The sequence below is a fragment of the Branchiostoma floridae genome, chromosome 18, assembly GCF_000003815.2.
Source record: "Branchiostoma floridae strain S238N-H82 chromosome 18, Bfl_VNyyK, whole genome shotgun sequence".
NCBI classification, from domain to species: Eukaryota; Metazoa; Chordata; class Leptocardii; order Amphioxiformes; family Branchiostomatidae; genus Branchiostoma; species Branchiostoma floridae.
The window spans coordinates 9,056,512-9,083,535 of record NC_049996.1 but is presented as its reverse complement, the minus strand read 5'-3'; the positions used below and the strand labels follow the sequence as shown (position 1 = coordinate 9,083,535).

General features: G+C 37.5%; 1 protein-coding gene across 1 annotated transcript in view; it reads right to left on the bottom strand.

Annotated features, from left to right (window-relative positions):
* LOC118406216 (kalirin-like) overlaps window positions 1-27,024 on the bottom strand; it is a gene marked incomplete in the record, with an annotated part of 160,338 nt that overhangs the window by 123,986 nt on the left and 9,328 nt on the right. Inside the window, 8 exon segments of the mRNA XM_035806117.1 lie at window positions 7,573-7,695; window positions 8,080-8,234; window positions 8,599-8,869; window positions 9,508-9,621; window positions 11,068-11,169; window positions 11,976-12,066; window positions 12,434-12,551; window positions 13,112-13,186. Of these exon segments, the coding sequence (XP_035662010.1) occupies window positions 7,573-7,695; window positions 8,080-8,234; window positions 8,599-8,869; window positions 9,508-9,621; window positions 11,068-11,169; window positions 11,976-12,066; window positions 12,434-12,551; window positions 13,112-13,186 (1,049 nt within the window).

Here is a 27,024-nt window from a genome sequence, read left to right as displayed (position 1 = left end):
TATGTAATCAGCCAGGAGATTATTTTTAAAAGCACATTCAAGTTTTTCTCAAAAATATCATATCAACAAATACACCTCACCTTCACTGTCTGCCATGTTCAAAAAACATCCAGTACAATTTTCAACACTGCACTCTGCAGTTTAGTCTCAGTTGAAACTGAGATTTCAAACTCAACTGCCTATGACCCCCGGATAAAACGTTAGCCCTTTGGCTGTCCTAATGGGTAAATACGCCAGTCCACGGATGCACCGCAACTGTAAATTGACCTTTCTCAACATAGTATCACATGTTATTTACAGGGTACACACAGAATTGGCTTGATTTAAGGCTGGGAATGGGGTGCCATCCATCCTGAACTTGTCACTTTGCTACATTATGTGGAGGTGTAGGGAACAGATAAGCATCTAATGCAGCACAGTCATGGCATATTGATACCTGAGTACTGCTGGCTGGCATTTTATTTCCGTTTTCATGCTGTCAAATGGAATAAATGTCTGTTAGAATCCACCTTCATACAAAGTAAAGCCAATGTGAATAAAAAATACTATTGAGACCAAGTCTGATGTACATTTTTAGTTCAACAACTTTTCAAGCACTAAAAACATATTTTGAGAGTGTTGCTTCTACTATATACTACTACTACTTCAGTTTACTCTTAAACAACCAGACAACCATTTACAGAAGTATTTAAGGGTTGAAGCCTCCAAGTTTGTGTTTTAGTGACATACATGCCACAATTGGAAGAAAAGTTATTGCATAAAGCTTTTGGATACACTGACATCCAACATTTTAAAGCCTGTTTGGAACGTGAAAGAATGGGTTTGAATTCCAGAATAATGCTGTTAATGTCAGATTGTCAAGTAAGAGCAATTAAATGATTCTTCAAACAATTAGAACATTCAGCGTTCTCAGTGGAACGTTTCATGGAGGAAGAAATGTTGTCATGTGTGAAAGACAAAATGACACCGTAACATTTCCACAACATTTAGTTGGCAACAAGGTATACACGTAAGCTTTATCTGCATGTACAAATGTACTTGTATACACGTAAGCTTTATCTGCATGTACAAATGTACTTGTACTAACTACATGTACGTGTAGTTTATGCATAAGGCACATGAATTGACATATATCTTCAAGTACATGCAATGTAAAATTGTCATGTATTTCTAGAAAGCATGTACAAGTGCATGATAGTATCATATAGTTTTGACAGTCACATACACAAAGGTTCTCTAAAAAGTATTCAATTTGGTAAATCAATGAAATCATTCAATTTGGTAAATAAAATTTATGTCTTTCAAGTCTGTCTACAAAATAGTGCATGCAGCAGTTTCTTCTCATTTCAACACTCATCTTCTCCCACCCAGGAAACTGTCACACTCCATACATAGAAGCATTTATGTTGACAGGCATGATGGGTAGGAGTTAACAGTGAAAGGAAAACAGAATCTGTTTGTTCTGAAATAGGATACCAGGTTTACTCCCACACTACTGCCAATCACAGTCACACTGAGAGGGAAAAGAGCCGCCAAAATAGAACTCACAAATCAGAGTAAGACAGTTAGATCCTTCCAAAGAGTGTATACTTGCTTGAAGTTAACAATTTTCTACCTGGGCTTTTCCCTAAAACTCTTTAAAGTGAATTTCATTTCTATACCTTGGCCAGGACTCAAGCTTAAGTTGCCTATGACGGTGTAACAGTCTATATGTAATCAAGATATTATTCCTTCATTCAAACAAAATGTGTATTTTTCGGAAATTTCAATCGACTGATACAATTGGGTTCTAAAGTCAAGCCTAAAAAGGGACCGTTATTATATTAACAGTAAGGCCTCTGTTATCTTACGAAATAGTTCTGAGCTTCCCTTGCCCTCTTAGCAATTTCCTCTGAAAATAGTGCTTAGAGATACAAGTTTAACTTTAGAATACAACATTAACTGGGCACACTTATATTTCATGAAATAGGTAATAAAATAAAGCTCATACTTACACAGTATGAGTTTGCTACAACATATACGGTAATTGAAACACAAAAAGCCAAATCTGAATTGATTCTGTACTGTGGGGTTTTAAGTGAAACTCCCTTGTAGCAGAGAATAATAACAAATTGAATGCTATTGAGAAACATAACATTTTCAGTTGTGGGCTAAATGCAAAAGATAACTCAGACAAATATTGTGACCTAACACAAGAAGTTTTGTGCCCTAGTGGACACCACTTTCTATGACTTCAGATAAATAAATCCTGAATCATCGATGACCACTGTGTTAATCTTGCCGTTAGAAATCGTTTTGAGATTAAAAAATGTAAATCCTCAATCAAAGATGACAACTTATAATTAAAAAAGACAATTGGCTACGTGTATAACTTACAGACAATTGATCAAACCTGTTAAGGTTGAAGTACAGGTCTGGGTACCTAAACCAATATATTGTCTTCTTATTGCCTTCACCTCTTTTGCATATCAATTCATAGTAAGGATAATAAACCTACTCTTCAATAAGATCTCTTCAGTGTCACTGACGAATGATGTTATCTAAAACATCTGACCATTTCCAAAATCATACAGTAATTGCTATTTGGCATTAATCATATCCAAAATCATATCCTGTAATGGCTATTTTACTACCTGAAGGTCTCACCTACATCGATGTACAATATACCTGTGCCTGCACCTGTACGAGTTCTGTACCTGTACCTGTAACTGTACGTAAAATTTGTTAAGGTACACAGTTCTACCCATGATATCAACCTCCTCCCTCCCACCCTCCTACCTGTTTCAGATAACCTTTTGCTCCTATCAATAAAAGATGATCGGAGAATAAAATGCCTACCTCACAATTCCTCGCCTCGTTTACAAACTTCAAGCAGCAACGGCTTTTTTTTTGTGGGAGCTCTGATTCTCGATTTTCAACATGGACTGTGGTTATCTCATTCCTGGCAAAGGGAGTTTTGCACAGTTGAAAATCGCAAATCAGCGCTCTCGCAAAAAAAATAAAAGTCAGCACTGCTAGAAGTCTGCAAACAGAGGCTAACAATTCCTTATATTCAATGTAACTGACAGCCTTTCCCTAGTCTTTTTTTTTTCACATAGAAAATAAACACCCTACCCCATGTGAACAACATACTAGTTAATATACCACTACTGACTTACTACTGAACATAAAATGAAACAACCTATTCTTACCTTCCATCCAATCCATGTTTCCCAGTGGAGCCCATTAAAAATCCATTGGTAACTGTTATGTCTGTGTTTTAGAGGAAATGTTGGTATTTTCCCATGTATTCTAATGCTTCACCAATGGGCCCGCAGCAGGAAAGCTTTTAACTTTGGCCCCAGACATACGATGAATCAATCGGATCAAAATCAAATTTCCGTCGATGCAGCGTTCAGGAGTCTTTCCCCACAACGAGAACGATCCAAATCAAGCTTACATAGGGGTTACTTCTAGATACGAGGTTGGATAAAATCTCAGATTTGTGTCAGAAGACCAAAATGAAAAGTTCAAATCCTTTATTATCGTCTGAGGACATATGCCATATAAGAGTATCATATCTAGATTAATCACTTTTGAGATTTAGCAGAGGGACAGCCCAGACAGGCTCCCCCATGTCAAAGTGGATTTCTGATTCTGTTTGGCGTTGAATCATGTAATACCCATACCCTAAATCACAATATTTTTGCCAACTTTTATTCAACTATTTTATCTTTGGTACAATTTTTATCCAATCACGTCCCAAATAAAGCAAAAGTTTTCGGCAAAATTCTGAGCAAAACATGTCTGAAGTATTCTTTGTGAAAGGTAAGATTTTGAAAGACGAACCATCTAAAGACATTTTATTACAGTGAAAGTGAGTGAGTTTACGGTACCATAGACTGTCCTGGTCGAAGACCTATTGTGTTTCCCAGAGTCTCTTCTAATGACAGGTCTAAAATCTCAGTGGGATTTTTGAAAGCCAATTATCAGAGTCCCTGGAGCCGGAATGGCTGCTCTACCCACCCGCTCAAGGACAATGGTACGGCCCACCATAGGTGGTTGTGCACAATGGAATATTCCATGTCACAACATAGGGGTGATCAACACTAACTTTGAGTGACATTAGCTTAAGGGCAACACAACTTTGGTTAAATTCTGCCAAATGATGCGATTCCAGCAATATTTCTTTCAAATGTCACAAAATCTAATTAATACAGTTACCAGTGTTCTAATTAAATAAAAAATAAAAAAGTTGCCCCCTCTTCAAACCAAATGGCATACCCTATCTAACCATATTACCAAGAGAAGTATTGTCAAAAGGACCACGTTCAAAACAATTAGACTCTATACAAATTTCATGACAGGTAAAAGCAGCACCGCACGAAAGAACTCTCCAGTTACAAACTCCCAGTCTGTTACGCACCAATTTGCATAATTAATAATTGACGGAGTCTGTTAGACATCCTTCATGATTATTTCATAGTTTGCATTTGTGAGGGGCTCAAGACCAGGAACGGTAAGATGCTATGGATTTTATCTAGAATTCAGCTTACTGTTTGACGTATAATATTGTGCTTTTAGTGTAACTTTAACTCACTACCTGTTTATAGCCTCTAAGCCAGCCTTTTTGAGATGCGAATGTGTTGCAAGCTTCTACATGTAGGCTACTGCCTGACTATACTGAGAAGATTCATTCCATCCTTATTTGATATCCTTGATATGAATTTAAAAAAGGACAGCTGAAAGCTTCGTTTTTCTTGCAAATGGTAGTGCTTTCCACTGAGCATTTCTTTTTTTTTTCATCAACGTTTTAAAGAATTCTACAAATATCTGAACTTTGAACTTTGAAATTCTTAATGTCCATTTTGTAAAAATTAAACCAATTTTAGAGGACAACTTTAAAAATTTAAAAATTTGTATTTGGTACTAAGTTATTCATTAAATCACAGTAAAACAAAGTTGGATAAATCATTTTCTACCGAAAAGAGTGTTTGTCAGATCTTAAGAGTATTACAGCAGCCTCATCCCAAAAGATGATGTTGCAACAAAGCTAAAATACATAGTCTGTACAGACGGACTGCAGTTTCTGTATCATTTTAAGTTTTCTGAAGGTGCTAAAGATGTCACTGACCCCTTTTTTCTCATTTCTAGAGGTATCATTTTTCTTAAGCTCATAAGTCACAAATGCAGGGGTACATTCTGAAGTATTAGCATCCTCGACAATGCCTTTTTCATCCTTTCAAATATATCTATATAAGGTAGGTCGAATACATTTTAAGGTAAAAAATCGTAGTTGTTTGAATCATCTTTTCTGATGCCAAAAATATAAAATTTGATATAAACTAAATCACAAAGAAGTGTACATGTTATCATACAAGGGAAACAAAAACGAATTGACAGAAAATTAAAGTAAGAAAATAAAACAACTACAATTTTTCTTAAACTTTAGAGAGGAAAATAAATGTTAATGTTTTAACCCTAAGCCATAGCAAACTGTCACAGCTAAATCATGTAGCGAACACTAAATGTTTCAGCCTGAGAAGGCAAAAACTAAGAACAAGTGAGTATAAATTTCTGTTCCATCTAACCCACCAGTTAAAAACTGTAACAAACTACATGTAACACTACTTAACCTTTATTCACAGGGTAACCTATATCCGTTGTATTCAAAAACGGCCTTTAGGGATATCAAGTTGTTGAAGTCACCATCCGTCGACTTGATATCCCTAAGTAACTTGTTTTTAAATACAATGGATATAGGTTACCCCGGGTAAAGGTGAACTAGTCTTATAATATAATATGTAACAGTTCTAAAACTAAAAGAATAGACTAAGTGTTGTTCTCTCACCTCTGCCATACTTGAGTAGATGCCAGAGTGAAAGATATCCTCTCATCTTACAAACATGCATCTACATTTGTACCAAAACAATCCTACAGTACTGAAGACAGAGATAATCAAGCCATTTCATCACTATATCCACCTCTGAATGACAAGGCTTAATGAATTACCCTCTTTCTTTAACACTGTTGATTAGTGGGGTCTATCAGAAGGACTGTACCATGTAGTTTTGTAGGAGGTAATGGTAAATGTAATTTTTAGGCTTTTGTTCTAGGTGGGGGGTAAGGTCTATATTTGTTATCCTGCTCCCACAAAAGTATTTAATACTTTTTTTTTACCATTTCCAACATCAGATTCTCTTCATAATGGTAAATTTGAGAAGAATAACAAAGAACAGATTCATTTTCTTCCCTTTTGTTTTCACTTATCACTTTGAATAAAAATGATGGGAAGGTGTTTTACTTTATTAAGATGAACCACCCGGACTCTATTAAGTGAATTACAATCCTTGTGTTGATTACCATACTAATCATGGCCATGCTTTTACCAAATGAAAAATACTACCTATATCTCACTAATGTTATTATGTATATCTACGAGAGGCTAAGGAAAATCGCACATCTTTATATACTCTATCCTTCATTCCACATTTCAATACTGTTTACTTCTATCCTACACATTAGTTTATTTTAAAGAAATGTGTATTTTTCCAACATTCTATTGCAACTATCATTATTTACATTGTACATGCACATGCCACATTTAAAGTCAATGATAATACAAGTGGTACAAGACTTGAATGCACCATATTGCAATCAGATTTTTTTTCAAAAAGGAAAAAACATCTGTAGCTTGTTTTACAAAGAAATATCCTATAAAAAGTCTATCAATCACAGAAGCACTTATATGGCAATTTCCAAATTTTACAGGTATCATCTAAAGGTGCACACTGCCATTTTGTTTGTTTTCCTGCTTTGTCACCTAATTGCACTCTAACATCTGCTTGGCTCTGTCTACCCACAGTCAGTATAATCACACTGGCACCATTTATTCCCCCCTGGGAGGAAAAATGATCATTTTTCATTCCGGTCAGATTAAACAAAATGGGACCTGTCACTTGTCTGAGCTCATAACTCAGATCTGTGGTACATAACAGTGGGAGGGTCGTTGTGCCAGGAAACCAGGATATATGCCATATTAGGAAATATGGGCAGCCCAATTTCCGGGAAGATTGTCCTGGGAACAAGTCAAGACAAATACTAATCTTAACCATAGTAGAATACATTGATTTTTGCCCTAGAAGCTCTATTAGAGCAGAAATATGCCCATGAATTTTAGACTGAAACAATAGAAAAGCCTTACCAAAATTAAACTAAACCAGATAAAGGGTGAGGAAACATTTTAATATCTATCAGCTATTATACTTAAATGTGAGATGCATAATATCCCATGCTACATGGCCACTTAAATGAAACATCTCATCAGGGTTGGGCAAGTCCAATAGTCTGATTCTCCCGTAAAAGTGCTGATCGGGCCAAATTGGGAAACTAAGATGTTGATATACTTATAACTTTGCACAGTTGTGGCATCAAGCATTGGTCAACTCAGAAAAATACTTCAAAGAATTCCATTGCAAGAAGTGAAAATACATAGAAAAATTGTTCAGGCAAAAAAATCTTAGAATACTTAGCTTGTCCAACCCTGTCTCTTTCGTTTATTTTTCTTTGTTCGATGTGGAGGATAAAACTCACCATGGAGTTCATTGCGAAGTGGCTGTGCTCTGCCTGCAGCTCCAGCGCGATTTTGTGCGAGGCGCCAATCTCCGTGAAGTTCACGACGAATAGCTCCTTGTTGTGACTGAGCCATTCAAACATCTGAAAGCAGCAGAATGTATTAATCGTTAAGATGTCTTCCGGTTCTATGTCATAAACCGCCTAACATTTACAACTTAGTTGAGAGTGACAGAGGAAATATTGGCCCTTGGTTGTCTTCTTATGACAACACAGATGATGGCTACTGTTGACAGTAGGGTTTTTTCTATTCTACACACTGAAAAAACACATAAAGACCGAATATTCCACAAGTGTGACTGTAAGAGGAGAACAAAACTAGTCTGAATGTTGACCCATCCATTTCTGTCCAGCTGACCCATGACCCTTGACCTCATCCATTCCTTCCTGCTGACCCCTGACCCCATCAATTCCTGTACCCCTGACCCATGACCCCATCATTCCTGTCCAGTTGACCCATGACCCTACCTTCTCACAGTCGTTGTCAAAGAGACGCAGCTGGAAGCACTGGTCTAACTTCAGCTTGCGGATGTGCCATAGTTGCTGTAGTCTCTGTCGCGTGGCGTGCAGGTTCTCTACCAAACTCGTCACACGAGGAGCTTCACTTTGGAAATCAGCAGTACCTATGTAATAGGCAGAACGATTTTCATATCAGAGATTCCAATTACAAAGCTATGACAATTAACCGAAGTAACTTTCAGATGCCTAACATTTTCCAAGTAAATTTGAGATTCAAGTAAACTCATTTTCCATACTGTGAAAATCAACCTTTTTAGCCTAAATTGAGTTTTACAATCCTTGAAAAGTTTTCAAGCACATAATGTAGTTTTCAAACTACTTTGCTATGCCCCTATATAACATAGTACCCTTATACCATAATTATGTCACAAACATTTCTACAGCAGTAACACTAGGAAAGGACAGTAGAGACCAACATAAATCTAATCTACAGTTTTGTCTTTATATGGTGATTGTTTAGACCCCCACCTGATACCATTGCATGGTTCTCGCCTATCCCACTGTCCCCTGTCCCCTCCTCTGCCTTCATCACCCCGATCTTCTCCAGTAGTTTCTGCCCCTCCGTCTCCAAGTGTTCGATCGGGGCCTTGGAGATCTTCTTCTTGCGAGAGTTGTGTTCCTCCATCATGAGTTTGGCACCAGCAAGGTCGTCTGCAAAGTCGTTAGCGTTCATTGCTTCCTCCAGGGTCTCGAACTTGTCCAGCAAGTCCAACGCTGAGTAGACAAACTCCTCAAGGGCCTGGAAGCGTAGAAATATTTGCTTTCAAACTTTAGCACGCTAAAGTAACCATTTGGCACCCCAACCTGTATTGGTTAGGGGTTAGGCAGCAGGAAAAAAAGGTTAATGTTCCTTTCAAGTGTTGACTATAATCAAAGAACAAAATTTTTGATGCTATGTTAGCATCTTTGACCCATTTGCTTTTCTCACACAGTTTAGCTTACAAGACATTTCATTGGTCACATGACATTTCTGGTCACAAGACATGGATCATTCCAGCTTGAGAAAAATCAGAGGACTGGTTAAAAGCTTCTTGGCAAGCACTTACCTTGTGTACAAAAATAGTTGTTAATTTTTTTACTATGTCAATTACCTTCATACGAATGTATCATTTTTGAAGCATTTTGGAGAGTTTGAGGTCATCTGACACTCTCTAAAACTATGTGGTCGGCGTCCAAAACTCAAAAGATTGATAAATCAAACAAAACACTTGCACACACTTGAGCAACAATCCATTGAAATCACAATGACACTGTCTTCACTGATACAGCAACCAAGGACAACTGGAAGAATGCCATGATAAATGTTAATCATGACCAATAATTATGGGATGCTAAGAATTTCTTATCTGTATACATGTACCTATGTGAATTACGTACCAGCCTGAGTTCTATCCACTCTTCGTGATCATACACCAGCGTGCCGTCAAATTCACTAGTAAGCTGCGATTGGTCGATGCATTTTGTTAGGCCGTCTAGAGCTATCATGGAGGTCTGTAACGAAGAAAGTACAACAGTTATTACAAAACAATATAAGTATAGCAAAACTGTCTGCGAGAAAACTTTCTGTGGTTACGTCAATGAACATTAGACATCCAGGTAATAAGATAACTGCCAAAAAGCAGTTACTCAAGCAACTGGATATGATTTTGGAAATGGTCTGACTTCCACACACTCTTTCTGTGGTTGCCTTTTGGAATTTACCTGCTCTGTGAGATGCTCACTGTTCAGATCAGCAATCGTGTAAGACATTTGAATGAAATTACAATATTCATAGCAACTTACTGAAAATAGTGAAACAATCTTTATGGACAGAACAAAGTACACTGACTTTCATCATGTTTCTTTCATCTAAACATGTAAACAAACAAGGGCATATAAATGCATTTACTTACATAACTCAGCCACACATTTGTAAAAATGCTAATGGTTAAAGGAAAGGTTTCAGATGTAATGAAACATACCCAAGATCCCTTTTAGATTTAGATCGTTATCTGGCTAAAATCTTGGTCAAAACCAGAAACTAATAGTCTTTTCCACAGTGCCTTTTAAGTCAGGATATTTCCCACATGCCACATTTCTCTTACAAATCAACTAGGTGTGGAAAGCTCATTAATGGTGTATCCTCTATGTTAGCGTGACAAAAACACAGAAACAGTGTTCAATACCACATTTGGTAGGAAAGAGTACCTTAACAGGATACAGCTGATTGTCAAGTGAAGTTTGATTCCAAAATATTTCGAATAGATTAGTTTTTTTAAAAGGCAGCTACTTGTAGTACATCTCAATGTCTTATTTAAAGATTTTTTGCCGCATATCCAAGATTTATCCTCTTGGAAAGCCAACTTTGCAGATATCAAAATAACAATAACTTCTTTCCATGGCAAAATATTTACATAAGTCCAACCCTACGCCAATCCAAATTGTGTGTATTCATAGGAAAAGAGTGAAATTCATGTACACACTTCATGACTTCCATATCTCTGGCATTGTACCAAAGTACAAACGATTCAGAGTATATTGGGTCATCAAATCCATACTTGTAAAGTTTAAGCTTCGTTCCAACACAAAGAAAGGAACTCACCATGAATTTTTGGTCAAACTCATTGACCTTCTTCAGATGTACGTTTCATCTTCCGACTTCCCGAACGTCAGTGAAGCGAATCATTCTGAAGAAGGTTGACAAGTTTGACCGAAAATTTGTGCCAAGTTCCTTTCTTTGTGTTGGAAGAAAGCTTAAACTTTGCAACTATGGACTGGACCGGTACCGGTACCCACCCCTTGTGTACATGCTTGAATTTCACTCTTTTCCAATGAATACACACAATTTGGATTGGCAAAGGGTTGGACTTATGTAAATATTTTGCCATGGAAAGAAGTTATCATAAGAGTTGGAACAAAGCTTAAACTTTGCAACTTATTTTGCTACAATATTGTTACCTCAAAGGAGAACTTGGAGGAGCCGAGACTGGTGCGGTGTTTCTGCCAGAAGTTGTCAGGTTTGATGATGTGAGCCATGTGGATGTTACCGGGGAAACAGTCCTACAGGGGGCAGAGGTCAAACATGCACTGATGAAACATTGGGAACACTTCAAGGCATGGATGTCCCATAAGTACTAGTGTAGATTACAAGATTACCACATTAAGAGACCCTATCACAACTTCTGTAGGTATCGTCTTACTAGATATATATACTGTAAATGCATTTAAGTTTGCGGGGACTCACTTTTGCATTAGCAGGGAAATGGAGCATTGGTGGTGGTTCTAAGTTCGCGGTGAAGTGGTCACCATGAAAACCACAAACATAAAACCACAAACATAAAACCACCGCAAACATCTCTGCATTTACAGTAATGCACATATGGAACTGAAGCGTTTCCCCTGGCAAAATACATGTGTTATGATAAAACTGCAGTTGCAGCAATGACCAACAGGAGGCACTGCAGTATATTTATCCCCATGCAATGGTGACGTATTTAAAATCTGAACGCAAACTTTTCAGCATTGCAAAAGCTCCCCCTAGTACCTACTACTGCCATTGCAGCTTCTTTTGAGCGAGCTTACTTGGGCACTGAACTATTGCTAACTGTAGCAACATCTCTTCTCCCTAAGTAAAAAACATAAAGCCAGCTTGACTAACTAACTAAATAGGAGTAGCCGGGGTTACAAAGGCGTTTCTGGAAATTGTACCCCATTTTGGCTGGAATGGTTTTAATCTACTCACAATAAAGATCTTTTCTTGTACATTTATCTTAATCATATGTTCTCATATACAGAAGAGCACTATCTAGAACAATGGACTAAACTAGGGGGTTAAGAGAACTCCATGTTGTGTATAAGGGACTAACCTGTAATGCTTTGAGTAGGGGTTTAACAGAACTCCAAGTGGACCCTCGCATGTCCACCACCACACTGAAACCATGTTTCTTGGTGTCCTCACTGTAAAGGACAAAGACCATACATCACAACATTTTCTAAATGTTTTTGAAAAGACACGAAAACAACAACAACAAAAATGACTAGCAGCAGCATCATGCATATGTTACCTCTAAACACACTGGCAGTTTGTATTACTGGGCATTCTGTTATAGTTTACATGTGATCTAACATCAACTCTCATAATTCCACCAGATGCCATAATACTGCCACATGAGAAAAAAAATTCAAGAAGTTAAAGTGATTTAAAGAGACGTACCAATGCAGCATCAATGATCTTGAGTTGTATAATACACTTCAGATGTTTAGGTTTTCAATACAATTCCTCTATAGCAATGTGACTTGATGTTACACTATTGAGTATACATACCTAGGAATACTAGCTAAGTATGTCATGAGTCTCTTGAGATCATCGTAGCGGATGGCTTTTTCTGGGTTGTTGCGCTGTGGAAACGTCAGGACAGGACCGCCTCTCATGTCACGGCCGCCTGGGAAACAACATTGTACATAATTATGAGAAGTACATTGTAAATTCATTCCAAGCTCCATTCTTGAGAAAAACGAATAAAGCCGAAACCTGTCGAATTCTGTCTCTGAGCTCTTATCAATCCAAAGCTACGAATGATGTTCATTAAGTTCGTAACACATAGATTTTGCAGCATTTAGGAATGAAGACTATCTAGAAGTATCTTAGGATTAGGGGTAGGGGTAGTACACAGGATACTTCTTTTACAAAGTCAGTAATATTTCTCACATAGTACATATTTTAAGAATACTGATGAAGGTCAGACATCCAGGTAATAAGATAGCAATTACTCAAGCAATTGGAAACAGTGACGTTTCCAAAATCATGTCCAGTTGCTTGAGTAATTGCTATTTAGCATATCATATTTCAAGTTAAGTTTCACAGCATTTGTAAATCAAGAGACTGCAGTTGAAACAGCAGAAGCAGCGCAATTGGAATCGCAATGGAAGGTGTCTATTTGGAACATTACAATAAGAAGAAAATAAATGAGTTAGAATTAATGTCAGAAAGACCACTCCTTACCTGATAAGAAAGCTATTTTTTCTCTAAGAATTGGCACTATGTCAGCAGCTTTCAGCCCTTCCGCCTTTTTGCTCCCTGTAGCAAAAACAAGATGAAAGATTTTTAATAAAACAGTGAGACATTTTCCTTGGCACTAGATAATGACCTAAATGAAAATATGAATGTACAACAAATGTCAGGGGTCAAACTTAACAAGCCTTACATGTGCTCACAATGTTTTACATCTTGTGACTGCAGACTGCAGTTTTTAGCATTCATGCTAGAGGGCTGTTTTATTTTTCAACCTCTTTACAGCCATCAAACATACCAGTTTTCTGCTCTGTAAACTAGTTTTCATACCTTCACAAACAATTTGAGGATGTGTAGGTAAACATATATATATAATTGACATTCCTTGTGACAAGTCAAGCACTTACAATCACCACATAAAAGTACATCATAAATTATACATTTTTATTACCCAAGCAGCTTCGTATTACATTAACTGTACAGTTTCTCACAGTACAGCTTTCCTCCTCACACACAACATTTCTTGTCCTTCAATGATTTCTTTTTAACATATCATAAATCAGGAAACCTTTACTGGTTTCATTTTCTTGGTTTTCAAGGTGACTCCTCCACAGTAAATTAAATGATGTTACAAAAGTTTCTCTTATGTGACTATTTTAACAGTAGATCATATTTGTTTCAACAAGAAATTTAAAATACTGAAAAACCTCCATTTTCATTCCAATCAAGAGGAATAAAGCATCACAAAAAGAACTTACAGTACTTTTTCACTCCCACCCACATGAGAAAATGGGCCTGTCCCAGTGAAACTAATTAACAACTCTTGCTTCTAACAAGATCTGACCAAACTTCCTGTTGTAGGTGGATAAAACAGTTGTCTAGTGTTTCATGGCATTCTTTAAGATAGTGGGTCATCTTTCTTGACTTTTAGTGGATGCTCTCACTGCAATAAGGGAAACAAACAGAAGACATCACTGTGTATAGATTTCTGTCATGAAAGGCACAATTACAAAACAAAGGGTTTAAAACCACACAGTATATGAATCATTTTAAAAGTTAGCCAAAGTGTTTGCAGTTTGCACTGAAAATCTATGACTGTGTTTTTTCTATATCTAAATAATGGACTGTTTATGATTTTGCAAATTGTAAACTTTATAACACTTAAAGCTTACACTATTGTATCATCATGAATTTTCAATTGAGTACAGTATAAAACAACTATTGATAACAACAAACTGACTCAAATATAATATTCCATTGACAGTAACTGTTCTTTATATACTGTAGTTCTAACTTTGCGAGGTAAAAAGTTCACTTTTAGACATGATACATTTTTCACAGTTATCTCCACCCACGAGAACACAGGGATAGCGGTAATGACTTTGAGGAAAAGTACAAGTACACACAAGATGTATGTTACTGCTGTTTTATTGCACCTGCTAAGTCTTCCTTACTCCCACAAGCATTTGTTTCTTAAGACAAATGGTATAAAAGATCCCTGATACTGCGAATGTGAAGTTGCTTTCTTTTACAATAAGCAAACCAAGACCTTTCTGAAGCAAACAGTGATTTACAATAACAATTTCTATGGCTTAGGGACTGAAAGTTGGTTTGTTTTTTTAACTTAGATACTGCGAGAATCAAAGGCTTTTAGAAAAGTACTAGACAAATGGTGATTTACAATAATGCGTTTAGTGGTTTTCTGTAAATGGCGTGCACAAATCCAGGCTTAGGTAAAACCCCTCAATACCAACTGTTACACAATAGTAAAAGATAAGGGTTCATGATACAGGCATTACTCAAGCATGTGGAACTGGCATGGGCCCAAAACATAGGAAAGGAAGAACTTTACTTGAACCTAGCATGCTGTAATATCATCTCCATGCAGGTGTTGTAGAAGCTAACTTGTTAATGTTACATTCTTATGTGCGTGTGTGTGTGCGAGTGTGTGTGCGAGTGTGTGTGTGTGTGTGTGTGTGTGTGTGTGTGTGTGTGTGTGTGTGTGTGTGTGTGTGTGTGTGTGTGTGTGTGAAAGAGACAGAGAGAGTGTGTGTGTGTGTGTTCATGTGTTCATGTTTGTGCATGTCTGTGTGTGTATGTCTGTGGACATGAACAGATGATAGTTGGTAGGTGGCAAGTTTGATAATGGGCCTATCAATACAAGATGAATACAGATACTTCCCAATAATTTAGAGAACTGACACTTTTCTGTTGTCAATGTGTGGCCAAAACCTAGCTTAACTTTGATAACTTTGAGAGGCATAAGGATTCTAAAATCAAATTTCATAAACTCCCCTCCTGGTTCTCATTGACAAGTGCATTCCTAATAGGACAACTGGAGCAGAATAATGGTTTACTCTCCCATATATCAGAAATCTATAATTTCTTCTCACAGAGCACTTATGTACCAGTATTTGCTATGTACATATATAAAGATGCCTCATCTTCTGTAATGTACCTGACACTCCATTATCAGCCATTATCCCCTTTAGAGATCAATAAAATCTATTACCACCAGGGGTGAGTGTCCTTAAAGTACTTTTTCAGCTTTCCTATGACAGTAATGATACATGCATACATAGAGAGAGAGAGAGAGAAAGAGAAAGAGAGAGTGGAGAGGGAGAAGAAGAAAGGGACAGAGACAGAGGGAAAGATAGAGAGAGAGGGGAGAAGTACATGTAGGAAGAAAGGGAGAGAGGGCTACAGGGAAAGAGGGGAGAGAGATGTGCGGAAAAGATGCATAAATGTGTATAACCTAACCTACAAAGTTGTAACTTAAATATACCTGCATCAAGTTCAACTAGCATTTTCCCAAAGGGTACATTTATACTCAAAATATTTTCGCATTGCAATAAAAATTCACGATATACAACTGTCCAATGGCACAACCACATCTTCACAAGTCATAAAGACATAAAACTTTCACATGTCGTCCATCCTTCTAGGATTATACAGCTAGCCACAAGGCTCTAAAGGCAGTTTTAACTCTGAGCGCATGTAAGTCTACTGCAGAGACAAATAGCAACTTGAGAATATTGAATATTACAGTCAGGGAAGCCGATATAAATAATGGGTTTGCGACAAATCACACAGCCAAGTCTCCATATCAATCTGCCGATAAAATGCGAGCAATTTTTTCCCGTCCAGAAAATCACACCCAGCGGATCGGTCAGCGCTATGATTAGTACGTCAGGTCACGACCTGGTCAGGGGTGGTACATTGATATCAGGGATCGTACATGATTGATGTGGGGGCATGGATCACGTGGCTGGTACCTGATAATTAACTACAACAACACATGGGGTCTGTTTAGGATGTAAGAGAATGTATATACTAATGATGTTCTAGTAGAAATAAACTCTTGAAGTCACTAAAAATAGACAAAATAACCAGAGAAAATATACATGTATTTTGTATGCTTGAAGTCTTGAAAAATAGGCAACATGACCATATTGTACCCAAAAAAATTACATGTATTATGTATGCTTAAAGTTTAAACTAAATATGTATATCAGTAAGTATGCCAATATCTTCTCAATCAAGCCAAAATTTTTACTTAGTCTCAATGGTTTGTATCCGCCAGAAAGGCAAAGGATATACTTTGCCTTAGGATCTGAAACTAGCTATTACTTTCTAAAAAAACTAATCCATAGCGAGCAAGCATGTAAATAGAAGAGGACTGGGGTGTGCCATTAAGTTAATTTAGTATATCATGCTATTGAAAGAGTTTTCAATACTGACAATATGATTGAGTGCACCTTTGTAAATACTGACCTATCTCAGACATCAAGTGGTACATTTGTATATGTTAATTAATTCAAGCCACATATGATGGTGACTAACAAATAAGGAAAGGACTCTCACAAAAACAAACAGACATGAAACGACCTCTTGATATGTTTGCTTAAAGGCAACTGTTTATTTTTCCTAGGGCCTATTTGCAAAGGATGACAACTGGATATATGTCTGGAGGACCATATGGGTTCAATCATTACAGTGCATTTTTCTCAGCCGCTACATAGAGGAAGAGGGCTATCCAGAGTGGGTAACTGTTTACATAACACATGTACAATGTACAAGTGCTTATATACTGATATGTAATACACTTTGTAAACAATCTATCCTGTCTAAAATAAGCACTTGAGGGACTTCAAGAAAATGATCAAAAGAGACATGTGGCCACTCTACACAGGATTTGTGATGCTCAGGTTTGTGGGAAAGTAATCGAAAGGATAACAAAAACTGTGGCCAGGTGGTCCTTTTGCAGAGGTGGTCAGGTCTAAAAAAAAATGTTGTGTTTTCTGTTTCCCGAACTACCCAAGAAAACCTGCCGACCCTATGCTTTTCTGGGTGGGCAGTGGAGTCACATTGTTTGCAGTTAAGATCATTTAAGTTTTATTCAGCCTGCTTCCTACTGAAGTGAAAATACTGCTTTGTCCTATCTAATGAAGGATAAATGTATCAACATATTTGTAACCAAAATTAAATTTAAATTTTGACGTTGAGAATATTGAAGTTTGATAATTCCTACAGAACCTAATTTTTCAGGAATGAAGCAGGAAAAACACCATATTTTTCCATGGCCTCACAAGTAGTACAGGTTTGACTGCAGACCTACATGTATAGTTGGAAAGGCAAGTATGCGAGTACCAGCATGCCTTTTATGCAATAAATCATATAGTTTACAGGCTGTCTATAATCACCAGTCATGCATATCATTGGGGTCGGCTGTTCCGTACACTTAGTTTTGCCCGTAAAATTGATATTAAAGTGGCTTAATCAAAAAGGAGAAACCAGAAATAGAGCAAGAATATGGAGTAAGACAATCCATTTCCCTCCCCCTGCAGTGTAATATAAAGTAAAGAAATGTCTAGTAATCAAGTTTACTGTGTAAAACACATCTGTCCTTGGTACTGAAATGACATCCACTGCAACAGCTTGAATATCCACCATTATTCATCAGTTAGGCGACCATCTTTTTTCATTAGCAATCAAACTTAAGCTTTCAAGACTATCTTAAATACTATTTTCCTTGATTTCGTGTGTTTTAAATCAAGACTTGCCAGTTGAGTAAATGGCTTAATTCAAAGACGAAACCAGAAATAGATCAACAATAGGGAGTAAAACAATCTGTTTCCCCTCCCCTACAGAGTAATATAAAATAAAGAAATGTTCAGGCATTATTTAACATGTAAAACACATCTGTCCTTGGTACTGAAATGACATCCACTGCAACAGCTTGAATATCAACCATAATTCAGCAGTTATGAGACCATCTTTTTTCATTAGCCATGAAAGTTTAGTCTTTCAAGACTATGTTGGATCTTATCTTCTCTGATTTTATGTGTTATAATGTGGTATATGAAGTTGGGAGCATTTGCAAGTAAACCTAAATGTGATGAACACAGCGATCATGTGAAAGTTGTAGTTGTTAAGTGCCAATGCAGGTTATATTACATGATGTCTGTAATTTGTAGGTGTACAGTGTATGAAATAAGGAGCAATGAAGTCAACATACTAGGTTGGGTGAAATTTCAAACAGTTAATGTTGGAACTTTTAATACCTTGATAAATGGAAAAGTTGTAATCAAAATGGAAGACAAGTGTTCTTTATACCTGTTAGTGACAAAATCATGAAAATTTGAGCATGTGTGGGCTAAACTTGATTCATTTCCTAAATTTTCCAAATCATAAATCAACCAAAGTAGGTGAAAGTAAAGAAATAAGATAGGTTTGGGTTTCCCTGGAGTTTTATATAGCATTAGATGACATTAGTAGCCCATTTAGACTGTCTCTGTATTTATCATTTTTTTCATTCTACATTCTTTAAGTTACCAAAATGCATTTCTACCTGTTTCATGTCATGAAGTTCAAATTTTCAGACGGACGGGATGGAATATTTTCCTGTCCCAACAGGCAAATTTCCGACCCAGGTCGGAGGGACGAGTTTTTAGGAGGTTTTAGCCCTGAGGCCAGAAGTTGGACAAGACTGCTCTAAGTCTAACCATGTAAACCATAGACAAATCGCCCGTCCTTATCTCGTACAACCAGTGGATATCCTACGTGCCAGTTTCCCACACGTTCCTTTTATGACGGGGCAATCGAGCGGCGGCTGACGCCACTCTGTCTCGCGGGACAAACGGGAAGACCAAGAGCATTTCATCATAAACCCATTGGCGACAAAACAGCGAGATCTTGGAGAAAGCAGGGCACAGCACCACCAATGGGCAATAGCCAACTGTTAATAGCCTAGTTGCCCGTCAATCTTGTCGGTGATAGAATGCGGATTTCTCTCCGAGGGTATGTCCTTAATTACGGGCTGGCGCCAGGCTGATCCCGCGAGACGGCAATAAATGACAGCATCCAAGCGCTCTCTTGACTTGCACGAGCAGGATTCGAGCCTCAATCCCATATCTAATGATCACATTTGTTGCATCTTGCGTATTCAGTCTGCCATGTTAAACAGATATCTCCACCTTTTCTCCAACAGATTCATTTTAATGCATATTCTAGAGTGTCTGTGATAACAAATGGTAGATAAAATTGCGACAATGATTTCTTAAGTTTGCAAAATAATGGTTGTTATTGATATCCAAAATACCGCAGTCAACGGAAATAATACAATTCAAAGGACAAACAGAACACTGAAGGAAACTAATCAAGAATACTGAACTCTATGGCGTATAGCATTATTGTAGTAAAATCTTAATCTTAAGGTGCATTTAATGTGAAAACTTGTAAAAGTGTCTCCATTGCATGAACCATTCCTGTATTTACCAATATTATGGGCGGTGGATTGCAAAAATATTGGTTCAAATTCTCGTAGGTTAGCGTACATGCAACTACCTCCCCATAATTTACTTTTTATATAAATATATTATAATAGAACTGGCCTCCTACAGTAGTAGTCGACCTACTTTTGGTCTAGGGTTTAGCAACCCAGCATCTGAACCTGGACGTCAAAAGGTCAAATCCTAGCTATTAAGTAGTCTTATATTGGTACTACTACTAGTGCTTGTACTGTTGTACCAGTGCTTGAACACAAATAAGGTGTTCCAGTTACTAGTTGTTATAGGAACAGAAACTTGCCTTTCTTTAGTATTTTTTGTCAACTTTCTTATGAATATTTTCAAATCTTTGTAAGCCTCTTTTATTTACTTTCAATCTTCATAAAATTGTCAAAGATTACATTAACATAAATGAATTAACAAAATACATTTTGAATTTCTTTCTTATTTTTCAAGCAGTATAATTTTCATTTTAGAAAGTCCATTCAAATGTAACAAATTCCCTCTGAAGAAGTGAAGAAGAATGGTATTACCTTTGAGCTCCCAAAACCTCCAGATTTCATATTCATAAATGATATTCAATCAGAAATACTGCAACAATTTGTCATAGGCCTACTAATAACGCAACCTCAAAACATCATCATCAGTCAACCACAATTCTTTATGTAAATAAACACACATAAATTTTGCTACAGCACATATATGTCAAAACCAGCACCTGATGCTTAGTAATTAAAAAATACTTTTGCAATACATCAGGCCACACCAATTTTATTTCTCGCTTCTCGGATTCGCCTGTCCATTTTTTTCCAATAAAAGATTAAGTCCCGAGAAAAAATAATACATGTTTTGTTCACAAACCTGTAAATATTGCCATTCAGAGCCAGATACACATAATTTCAGTCTAAAAACTATGCCTTTTATTCAGAACATTAAAAACAAATCAAAGTAAGGGATTCATTGCATAAAACGTGCTATTAACTCTTTATTCACCCCAGACCTTTTCGAAAAAATTTATTTTCATTGTTTTCGACCTGCTGGTCGATTTTTGTCTGAAAAAATCCGAGAAGGAACAAATAAATTTGGTGTGGTCTCATCTGCAATTGCCTGACCTAAAAAAAATATGGTTTGTTCAAAATATTCCACCTTTATGAACAAGTTACCCAATATCTTTCTAGTGAAAATCTGATGTTTGTTTCAGAGCAGACGTTATGGGCAAAATTGATCTGCCTGTCCACTTTTTTTCTGAAAAAATCCAGAAAGCAACAAATAAGTCTGACGTAGCCTCATCTGTGATTTCTTGACCTAAAAACATATTACACCTTTATGAACAAGTCAGCCAATATTTTTCCTGTCTGATATTTGTTTCAGAGCAGACGATGCGTGCAAAATCTCGCTCGCTTCTCTTGGCTCCATGAATCACGATCCAGTGCAGAAATCGGGGTGGTCGCCGGAAGGCACCCATTTGTTTTGTCCTGTCGATAAGCTGTGTTCTAACATTCATGACAGCACGGCTCATGCATATAGGAGGGGATCTGACGGCACATTATACAGGGAGATATGGGGAAATTAGCAGGAGTTAGAAAAAGGCTACATCATGATGTAGGTCATACCAGGTGGACCAGTGGACTTTTAAAGCTTTATTCACTAACTTACTAAGTCTTAATTTTTTGTCTAACATTCATCCATATTCATTTATTTGTCTCTAATTAAATCTCACATTTCCTTTTTACAACAGGCATTTACACAGAAAATTTAAAGTGAAAATTAAAAATTAACTAAACAAACAAATTGAAAAATTTGACGTATATTTGTACATGTAACACTCTAACATTCATGGGCAGCCCGGCTCATGCATATGGGAGGGGATCTGACAGCACATTATACAGGGAGATGGAGAGGGCAGATCGACAGAAGGAATTAGCTAACTGCTTCTGATAGAAAAGGCTAGGTCATACATGCTTGAAGTAGAGGAGTTCTTTTTCAAATAAACTTCATCAACCTAGTTCATTCGTGTCTATAATAAAATATCAGATTTTCCTTTTTGCAACTGTCATTTAAAAACAAAATTTACAACACGAAAAAGAAAATTAAAAATTAAATGTATAGGTGAATTGAAAAAATCTGACAAACATGTCACACATGTCATGTCATTTTAGTTTGTATCAAAATATTTTACTTTATTAATATCAATTACAAACAATAAAAACCTTTAGAATATCAAATTTTGGCGATGAATAATTAATGATAGTCCACCCATTGCAGGTAGCTTTTACTGCAGTCCAGTAAGAGGGTACAAGGTTAATTTGTCATCAGATTTTAAGTAGGGCTATGATAGAACTGACCCGTTTTTTTTCTTACGACAAAATTTTTGGTCTTGAGACAGCTAAATTTTGTACAATACAGCCATAACTGTTCAGAGCAATTTACTGACCCAAACCTATTGTGACACGAATATGCCCTATGAAGTAGGTGGTCAAACGGTTGTTTGAGTTCACAGAGGCCAACACCAACCTCCATGCATAAGAAACAGCGCTTGTCATTACCAATTTTTGTCTCCAAACCAACAGATTATAATCTATATCGTATTTCTCATTTATGGTCTTGATACAATTGAATTTTGTAAAATGCAGTCAGGACTGTCAATAGCATGTCCCTATTTTCTGTCATAAACCTACATTGTATTGTATCAAAACGTGCCCTATGTATATGGTCAAGCCATTGTTTCGGGAGTTTGAGTTCACCAGGCCAACACCAACCTCCATGCATGAGAATCAGTGCTTGTCATTACCAATTTTTGTCTCCAAACCAATAGATTATATCGTATTTCTCCTGCTCTTCCCACAGACAAGCCTGATGGCAGGCTGAGATTAAATCTGCCCCTCCAGGGATGCTTTTACTGGTCAATAATAGAGTACAGTCTGGCTATACACACTACAGGGCTCGAAATACTACCTGCATATGCAGGTTAGTGCAGGTAAAATTGGAGCTGTGCAGGTATTTCTGATGTCTACCTGCACTTAACCTGCACTGGCAAGGGTTTTATACATAAATGTCCTGCGACGTAAGTGTATGTGGATTGTTATTCGCTGCATAGACTTTTACCACCTATCAAGTATAAAAGAAAAATAGCAGTGGTTCCTCAACAATTCTATCATGATCCATACTTCCTAAATTCAGAGTGGTGCAGGTAAAATTTGTCTGGTGCAAGTAATTTGCAATGTTACCTGCACCTGTGCAGGTATGCAGAAAAAAAGTATTTCGAGCCCTGCTAATACATGGGCTTGTCTTAAATCTGGCTAATCTTACACAGTCATGAAAAATGCATGTGGGTAAAATGCCTGGAGTAGGGTCTGTAGCTGAAGAGCATATAGCAGGTTATGACTCCTTTTACTGCTGGAAATTTTCCAATAAAGTTAAGTCATTTGTCCTACCATAAATGCATTTTTGTTTGCAGCACTGAAGTTTCGCGGCAGAGTTTGCGGTATCTTTGGGTTTGACTTTGAGGTATAAACAATTGTAGCAACACAATAGAGAAAAGTCGGCACCTGTTTGAATGTGAGGAGTTTATGGCAGAAAATACTAGACACGTGATTATTAACACTGTGACCTTCAACTACGATCTTGAACAAATATTTCGATATTAAGAGCTTGTCATATTTACATCTTTACAGCTTACTGATTGACTATCTAGTGTGTGTTATAGGGTTATCTGACAATAAATGTATTAAGCAATGCCGTCCAACTTGGACCTACTGGTAAACATAAACTTGAATAATTACTAAAATTAATCACCGTACTTCGACACCTGCATAATTTATGAACATATAAAACAACACCAGTACAGGTTGATTTATTTCTGTCAATGATCTCTTTCTCCTGACCTTCAGAAAATTACCTATGTTACAGTCGTCAAAGCTCTGCATGTAAAAGAACCCTGAACATTTATCAAGTAGAGTACCTATGGGCAACCCAGTGGGCTTGGCCAAAAGCCATGGCAAGGCTGCATTTTGGCTATCAAAAAAGCATTATGCTCTGCCTCGGTCTAAGGTCAGCAACTTAACTTTTTGGATTTCTTAATGCAAAATCCAAAACACTACCAAAAGAAGGGTTAACTACCACCCCAATTTGGTAGCTATATAATCTTCAGATCAAATGATACAAAACACAGAAGTTGCTGCAGTACCATAACAAGATGATAGGGGCACAAAATCTAATCATTTCAAGGTCTTGTCAAAGCCTACCCAACACCTTTTTGACACACCGCTTCGACACACAGACACACACATGAACACTACTGGAAACACTTGCCCTACCACCCTTTAGAGGTTGCCCCATCCACCCATGTACAAATCCACCTACCATGTTATCCACACAGATACAGGCACACAGATACTACTGCAGTACTGGAAGTGGAAACATAACCTTCTTGGCAAAAGTAACAAACACTTGCCCTCCAACCCTCTAGAGCTTGCCCCATCCATGTACAAATCCACCTTCCCCTGACATTATCCAACAGATACAGGCACACAGACACATCAGATACTACTGGAAGCAGAAAGAAACAACCTCTTTGGCAAAGGTAACAAACATTTGCCCTCCTTTAGAGCTTGCCCTAGATGTACAGTCCCAACAAATCCACTTTCTCCTGACATTATCCACAGAGATACACATGTACACAGATAGCATCAAGCTCATTACTCCCAGCCTACTAATCTCCCACCAGCATCTGTACACCTGCTGAGCTGGGATGGAATTGGATTTCTTTCACAACCTCTGACCTGTTAAACTCACATGGGATGCAGACAGCTGTGCTCAGCACCTGTTTAATGATCAGAGAGATAGAAGCAGTGTAGACTGTCTGCTCTCGTAAAACTGTAGGACACCGTTTCATGGCTGATAATGCAATCGGGTCTGATGAAGAACAAACCAGACGGCCAGTGTTTGCAATCAAAGGGAGAGGAGGGTTAATGTCGTAAAATCTTTTCGTGGTTTTGTAGTATAATGGAACAGCACTGGAAATCCAACATACGCCAAAGGCTGTATAGAAGTCTGTTCTTGTAATATGTTGGGATGTACTACTGTATTTCCTAGGCATTCTATTTCACAAAAATTTGAGTGTTTACAATCAAAGGGAGAAGAGTGTGATGGCACAGCACTGGAAATCCAACATGCATCAAAAGCTGTGTGGAACTCTGTTTTTGTAATATGTTGGGATGTACAACTGCAAATGCTTTGCAGTTACCATAATTTCGTGATAGGGGGACAGTGTTTGTGTCAGTTTTCAGTTCGCAGTTGAATCAGGGAGGCAAGTAGGCAGCAGATAGAACAATCATTTTCACTGTGATTTTACATGTAAGTTCAAGGTGACGAGTTTACCAAATAATCCACAAAAAAAAAAATATTGTACGAGGCATTGAACAAATGGACCATACAAAGTCTTAGTGACATATATGATCGATCAGCATTACAATAAACAAAGATTTATCACTAAGAACTTTATCTCTTTTGTGATAGCATGACAAGATCACTATGAAGATAGTGTCAGTTATTGAAAATCAATTTTCCACATAAATCATGACACAACCTTTTAGCAGCAACTTCTTTTGTTGATTTATTTTGTTTTTCTGCCCATGCAGAACCACCTGTCATGGAAAAATACTCCCGTGGCAGAACAATATATCAACAACAATCCCAGCATTCTTTTCACCCCAGGGTTCAACTCTGGCTGGGCTCAATCTGTACCTGTCACTCATTGTAAGGGGGAGGAGCCATTCTGGAAATGGCAATGTTCTATGTCTTTGTAAACTCTCACTCAGTCAGTAATTACCTTTGCCTAGACATTAGGTTTTTGGTTGCATAATATGTAAGTATGTGGTTGAACAGCATACTGTAACTCAAGAAACTAAGAATGGACTGTCATGATATGTGGTTAGGTCATGACTCATGACCTATCAAAGAAATTATTACTTTGGGGGAAACCTGGTGGCTTTCCTTGGTACTGCAGCAGATCTTCAGATTTTCGTATCTTGTGTTTTGGATATGTACTGGTAGATAGCTCTTATGCTCCGAAAGAAATTATTTTGTTGTGTTTTCAGGTCCAGACAACATAAATGTAATTAGTGTAAACAACAAGTCAAAAACAATAAAGCAAAACCTTGTAACCAAGTATTACAGTTCGATCATACATCCAATATCAAACAGTAATACATGATTGTCTTCTAAAAACTAGTAAAATATTTTGTCTATTACAAAGTACAGCAGACAGCCAGTCAACTGTACATGGAACATCTGAGTCAATGAGAATTGAGTCAGAAAGCATAAAATTATCAAACTGAAGCCTCTAGAACATTACTCACTTCTGCCATACCTAAAACTAAGGCCACAGCTGTGACTTGTCCTTCAACATCTGCCTCTAAAACATCACCTCTACAGGTCAACACGCTCCCCTCATTCATCATCCAATTAAGCAATGCCATCAACCCCTCTAGGAACCATTCACCCCTCAAGGTCTCAGAACACAGTTTTTCGCCTATGGGGATTTACATGGTTAAGGACCCCAAAGTGAGGTGATTCGACGACTCAAAACCTATAGAAAGGTGCAGATACAATTTACAAGAATTTAGTATGTTGAAGTCGAGGGCACAACAGACAAAATATCTGAAAATGAGCATAGATTTGCCTGCTCGTTTTTCCATAAAAGCCACTTTGATTTGACCCCCAGCGGAGGTCATGGAACTGCAGGCGACGAACAGGAAGTGTCGGTAACAGTATCAAGGCGCAAATTTACGCCGGCCGAAGAAGCAACGTAATGCAACTTATACAGTCTCAAAACTGATGTATTCCTCTACCATTAACCACAGTTTCCACCTCGCTGTTGTGCACAGAAGAATGACTACGGCCTTTGCAAGTACAGCGGTGCACTATTTGAACCCGAACTACTTTTGGGGACGGGGGTCGCGGAAATATACTGTGTTCTGAGACCTCAAAGGATGGGACCAGGAGCCATACTTAACCTTTGACCCTTCGCCTGATTATCCCATTCACAGCTTGTTGGTTAGGTACTAATTTGAGTCTTTGCTCAGCCATGTGAGGATAATGGCCTTTGTATTTGAA